Source organism: Oncorhynchus mykiss, chromosome 24, assembly GCF_057628025.1.
Source record: "Oncorhynchus mykiss isolate SJ-2025 chromosome 24, ASM5762802v1, whole genome shotgun sequence".
NCBI lineage: Eukaryota > Metazoa > Chordata > Actinopteri > Salmoniformes > Salmonidae > Oncorhynchus > Oncorhynchus mykiss.
The window spans coordinates 31,118,700-31,124,101 of record NC_143045.1 but is presented as its reverse complement, the minus strand read 5'-3'; the positions used below and the strand labels follow the sequence as shown (position 1 = coordinate 31,124,101).

The 5,402-nt window shown below is 41.6% G+C and overlaps 1 protein-coding gene across 4 annotated transcripts; it reads right to left on the bottom strand.

Annotated features, from left to right (window-relative positions):
- Positions 1-710: 710 nt before the first annotated feature.
- LOC110503157 (major histocompatibility complex class I-related protein 1) lies at positions 711-3,730 on the bottom strand. Of its 4 annotated transcripts, none has more exons than XM_021581504.3 (6): positions 3,572-3,730; positions 3,104-3,361; positions 2,622-2,894; positions 1,305-1,494; positions 1,107-1,214; positions 711-986 (listed from the first exon to the last, which is right to left on the bottom strand). In XM_021581504.3, exons 1-6 carry the CDS (start codon positions 3,615-3,617, stop codon positions 941-943), a joined length of 921 nt encoding a protein of 306 aa, XP_021437179.1. In that variant the 5' UTR covers positions 3,618-3,730; the 3' UTR covers positions 711-940. The 4 variants fall into 4 exon arrangements, with proteins under 4 accessions (XP_021437179.1, XP_021437178.1, XP_090075280.1 ...); XM_021581503.3 differs by having other exon boundaries at positions 1,305-1,589; positions 3,572-3,703; XM_090219154.1 differs by lacking the exon at positions 3,104-3,361 and having other exon boundaries at positions 1,305-1,589; positions 3,572-3,686.
- Positions 3,731-5,402: the final 1,672 nt, after the last annotated feature.

Sequence of the window (5,402 nt, the reverse complement as noted above, 5' to 3'; positions counted from 1 at the left end):
ACCCTCCTCTGAACGTGGCCCAGTGGACAGGTGGATTGCCCTGTGGGTGAGGTACGCCTCCCCCTGCTGCGAGACGGGACTGGCAATGTGCGGCGCTGCCATCTGACCTCCAGCCAGCAGACGGGTATGTGGGAGAGGAGTGGAGTGTTAAACAGGGCTGTAGAGAACCCACTGCAAAGTTACTTCCTGTTTCCATTGTTGTTGAGTTTGATTTGGACTGTTCCACTGTAGGTTGATGTGGGAACATTTCTCTATGTCAAATAAGCTTTAAGATGTTCTGTAACCAAAAAATCTTCTGTTTTTATGGGCCACTTGAAGAATACTTTAGACTTCAATTCCTCACTTGAAAACACACTGTAACTGGAAACCCTACACTGGAAAACAGACAATGATTAATTAAGTTGTGTTTTTTTAATTGTATTTAAATAAATGATGTGTTTTTTTAATTGTATTTAAATAAATGATGTGTTTTTTTAATTGTATTTAAATAAATGATGTGTTTTTTTAATTGTATTTAAATGAATGTGTTTTTTTTAACTAGAATTTTCCATGAATGTAGTTCCTTCAGTCCAAACCATGTTAAAATCAAATCGCAACGTATTTAAAGTACATTTCACAGTCAAAACACACTTCACAGAAGGAAAAACAAGACAGTTGAAATATATCTCCTTCTCCATGGAGTTACTTCCTGATGTTAGCCACTCCTTCAATGACATACTCAAATGTTTATTTGTTGTTTAGATTACATCTTGCAGCTCGTAAAATAAGAACAGGAAAAAAAAAAAGAAAATGTAACATCAACCACAACAAAAGCAGCAATTTTAACATGTATACATATCTTTAGGGTTGTATAGAGAGCATCAACAACAAAAGCAGCAAGTCTAACATTATGTAAATTACTTTAGGGTTGTATAGAGCATCAAATGCATACAGACTTTTCTCATTCATCGTTGGTCATCCTCTTACTCATCCTCTTGGGTTTTGTGCTGAATAAACAGGAAAGGGAAAAATCTTTAAAATGTGTGTGAGGGGTCATTAAGCTCTTGTTTACTTTACTCTGATCAGAAATAACACCTAGTGCAGCAAGAATTAAGATTGACTCTTACCTACTGCTCTCCTCCATACTAAATACTTGAATAGGACAGTGAGTATCAAGACTACAGATACAATGATGACTATAGCCATGAGCACATTGGCCAGGTTCTTCTTTGGAGCTAGAAAAAGACATACATATGAACATATTACATGCTGTAGTATATCTTCAGCTGATTCAATTGTAAATTATATTGGGAAATGTACCCTACCCCAGGTTACTGTGATGTTCCCAGCTATACTGCTGTGGAGCACCAGGCAGCTGTAGCTCTGGGTGTCCTGGGCTTCCTGTGGGACAGTCAGGCTCTTCCTTAGCTGGTATGAACCGTCTCCGTTGGGCAGCACCTCGCCACTGTTCACCCCGTCTACCATGGGAAGCCCCTCTGCCCCCAGCCACTCCACCTGCACCGCCCGAGGGTAGAACCCTGTCACATGACATGTGACCTCCACCTCGGAGTTGCCATGAGGCGGTCTCTCAAACAGACTCACCGCAGGGACTTAAGAGGAACATTTTTGATGAACACATTTGGTCTGCCTTTCCAATGCAAGTGACATCTTGACATTACAGACATGTGTTGTTTGTTAACTACAAAATGTCACATCTCAAAGAACATATACAGTGCCTTCGGAAAGTATTCAGACCCCTTGACATTTTGCACATTTTGTTATGTTACAACCTTATTCTAAAATGTATTCAATTGTTTTTTCCCCTCATCAAACCTACGCACAATACCCCACAATGACAAAGCAAAAACAGTTTTTTAGAAGTTTTTGCTAATAAAAAAAAACAACTGATATCACATTTACATAAGTATTCAGACCCTTTACTCAGCAATTTGTTGAAGCACCTTTGGCAGCGATTACAGCCTTGAATCTTCTTGGCTATGACGCTACAAGCTTGGCACACCTGTATATGGGGAGTTTCTCTTATTATTCTCTGCAGATCCGCTCAAGCTCTGTCAGGTTGGATGGGGACTGTTTCTGCACAGCTATTTTCAGGTCTCTCCAGAGATGTTTGATCAGGTTCAAGTTCAGGCTCTGGTTGGACCACTCAAGGACGTTAAAAGACTTGTCCCGAAGCCACTCCTGCATTGTCTTGGCTGTGTGCTTAGGGTCGTTGTCCTGTTGAAAGATGAACCGTTGCCCCAGTCTGAGAACCTGCTACAGAGCGCTCAATTTTGAGTCTCATAGCAAAGGGTCTGAATACTTATGTAAATAAGTTATTTCTGTTTTAGTTTTTTTTAACACATTTGCAGCAATTTCTAAAAACCTGTTTTCGCATTGTCATTGTGGGGTATTGTGTGTAGATTGCTGAGGATTTCTTTTTTATTCACCCATTTTAGTATAAGGCTGTAACGTAAACAAAGTGTGGAAAAAGTCAAGGGGTATGAATACTTTCCGAAGGCACTGTATAGCTTGTGCTCTGGGGCAATGATTATGTTTAATGGAAAGGAGAACATAGGTATGGTAAGTGCAATACCTCGTTGAGGTTTTACAAAATGTATCGGTTAGTAAAGGTGTGTTGTTACCTTTGGGTTCTCGAACTGTAACGCTAAACTCTAACAGTTTCTCCAGCCAACGGATGCATCCAGATTCGTAATGAATGACCAGCCTAACAAGATCTTCTAAATCTGTTTCCCTTTTTCTTTTGTAAAAAACAGCATGGGAAACTGCAGCTGTCCATGTTCTGGTCGATACATCGAAGCTGACAAAGTCTTTGCCGTCATATGCATGGCTCATAAAGGCCTCTGTGGTTCCGTCTGACTTCCATCCACAGCGTCCATGAGCTTGGTAAAAGTGATCTGTATGACACATAAAATGACCATAATAAATCAGCACCATTTACTTCAAATATAGACTGCTGGTTAAAAGTATCAGCTCACAAAGGTAGGCTAATGGCTGCAACTAAGAAAATATCTTTTTTTGGTTACTGAACCTCTGTATAGCCATGCAATTCTCCTTAAGGCCTTCAGCTCTGTTGCACTGTCTCGGCACACATATTTTGTCTTACCATGTGAATGATTGTAATGTTCACTTGTTACTCTCACAGCAGTATCCATTACATATCGATTAAATTTCAGATTTCGATGAACCTCCTGCCAAAATTCAATTCCCTCAGGGTGGTTCAACCATTCCGGCACTACGGCCTCTTGTTCAGCACTGCTGTTGTAGTAATAGACAATGACATCATCTATCATTACCAACTGGATATTTTTCGGATACAAGGTCCCTTGGGTTGCGATGCAATGACGATGAAGAGAATGAGGGGCTGGAAGACAACACTTCAAGTTATCGTTTCTGTAGCCTATTTCAATAGACAACGTGAAGACAATATTGTGTAGGGGTTGTGTTTGCTGGGTTTAGCCTATTGAAGCCTTTAAAAACTGTATACACAGTAAAACTGCATTCAGTTTGTTATACTATGACACAACTTGGTGAGACAAGAATGCCAAAAACACAATTCAAATAATGAACTCACCTACGATGGAAAACTGCATGAATGAAATTAAAATTGTGGTTATCATATTTGCAATAACATGTCCTCGTTGGTGTATTCATGAACACAGAAGTGAAAGTGAAAGTGAAATGTGTTCTTCTTCTTCTTCTGTGGATTTTAGGTGTATTACCGCCACCAACTGCACTGGAGTGTGGACCAGAGGGGAAGGTCTAAATCCTACCCAATAATCTCGTCTCTCTAAGGAAACGATATACATAATTAAATACTACATCTCCTGAAGATTTCCCCGAAAGTTGACTTAATCCTGGCTCTTCAACCCCATTACTCCTCAAATCTAATAACAAATCGCTCCATTTCTCTCACATATTTCTGGCACTGACAAATAACATGTTCCACTGTCTCCATCTCCTCCTGACAATGATCACACGTCCCAGTCGGATGTTTCCCCACCACTTTCAATGTACTATTGAGCCTTATGTGTCCCAGTCTCAGCCTTGTGACTACACTTTCCTCCCTCCTCTCTCAGCCTGAGGACCTCCCCGACCCCACCTTTTCCTGGATCTTATACGTCTTCCCTTACTCTCCCTGTTCCACAACTCTTATACGTCTTCCCTTACTCTCCCTGTTCCACAACTCTTATACGTCTTCCCTTACTCTCCCTGTTCCACAACTCTTACACGTCTTCCCTTACTCTCCCTGTTCCACAACTCTTATACGTCTTCCCTTACTCTCCCTGTTCCACAACTCTTATACGTCTTCCCTTACTCTCCCTGTTCCACAACTCTTATACGTCTTCCCTTACTCTCCCTGTTCCACAACTCTTATACGTCTTCCCTTACTCTCCCTGTTCCACAACTCTTATACGTCTTCCCTTACTCTCCCTGTTCCACAACTCTTATACGTCTTCCCTTACTCTCCCTGTTCCACAACTCTTATACGTCTTCCCTTACTCTCCCTGTTCCACAACTCTTATACGTCTTCCCTTACTCTCCCTGTTCCACAACTCTTATACGTCTTCCCTTACTCTCCCTGTTCCACAACTCTTATACGTCTTCCCTTACTCTCCCTGTTCCACAACTCTTATACGTCTTCCCTTACTCTCCCTGTTCCACAACTCTTATACGTCTTCCCTTACTCTCCCTGTTCCACAACTCTTATACGTCTTCCCTTACTCTCCCTGTTCCACAACTCTTATACGTCTTCCCTTACTCTCCCTGTTCCACAACTCTTATACGTCTTCCCTTACTCTCCCTGTTCCACAACTCTTATAGGTCTTCCCTTACTCTCCCTGTTCCACAACTCTTATACGTCTTCCCTTACTCTCCCTGTTCCACAACTCTTGCCACTTATTTTTACCCACTGTTCTTATTAACCCCTTGGCTTCTGCTCCTGTTTGGAAATAACATCCACTTCCTCGTTCCCCTCTACTCCCACATGAGCTGGTACCCAGAGGAACATCACAAATACCCCCATCTCTTTCACCCTAAACAAACACTGCTACACCTCATACAATACATCCTGTCTGCTCTGAGATACACATGAATTTAAGCTCATCAGTGCTGTACAGGATTCAGAGCAGATGAGTACCCTGTCTGGCCTCACCACCTCCACCTACTCTGCAGCCAATAGTATGGCCAACAACTCCATTGTGTAAACAGATAAATGTTCTATTGCTCTTTTTGTCACTGCCACCTTAAACTCAGGAACACTAAAAGCTGCTCCTCTCCTCCGTGGTTTAGGGTCCTTAGATCCATCTGTTAATATAGTCAGAAAGCATAGTATTGTGTTTATAAATGTTCACTTACAACTGAGTCTACTCCTTCCTCAACAGCTCTTACCCTCTCAAGCAACC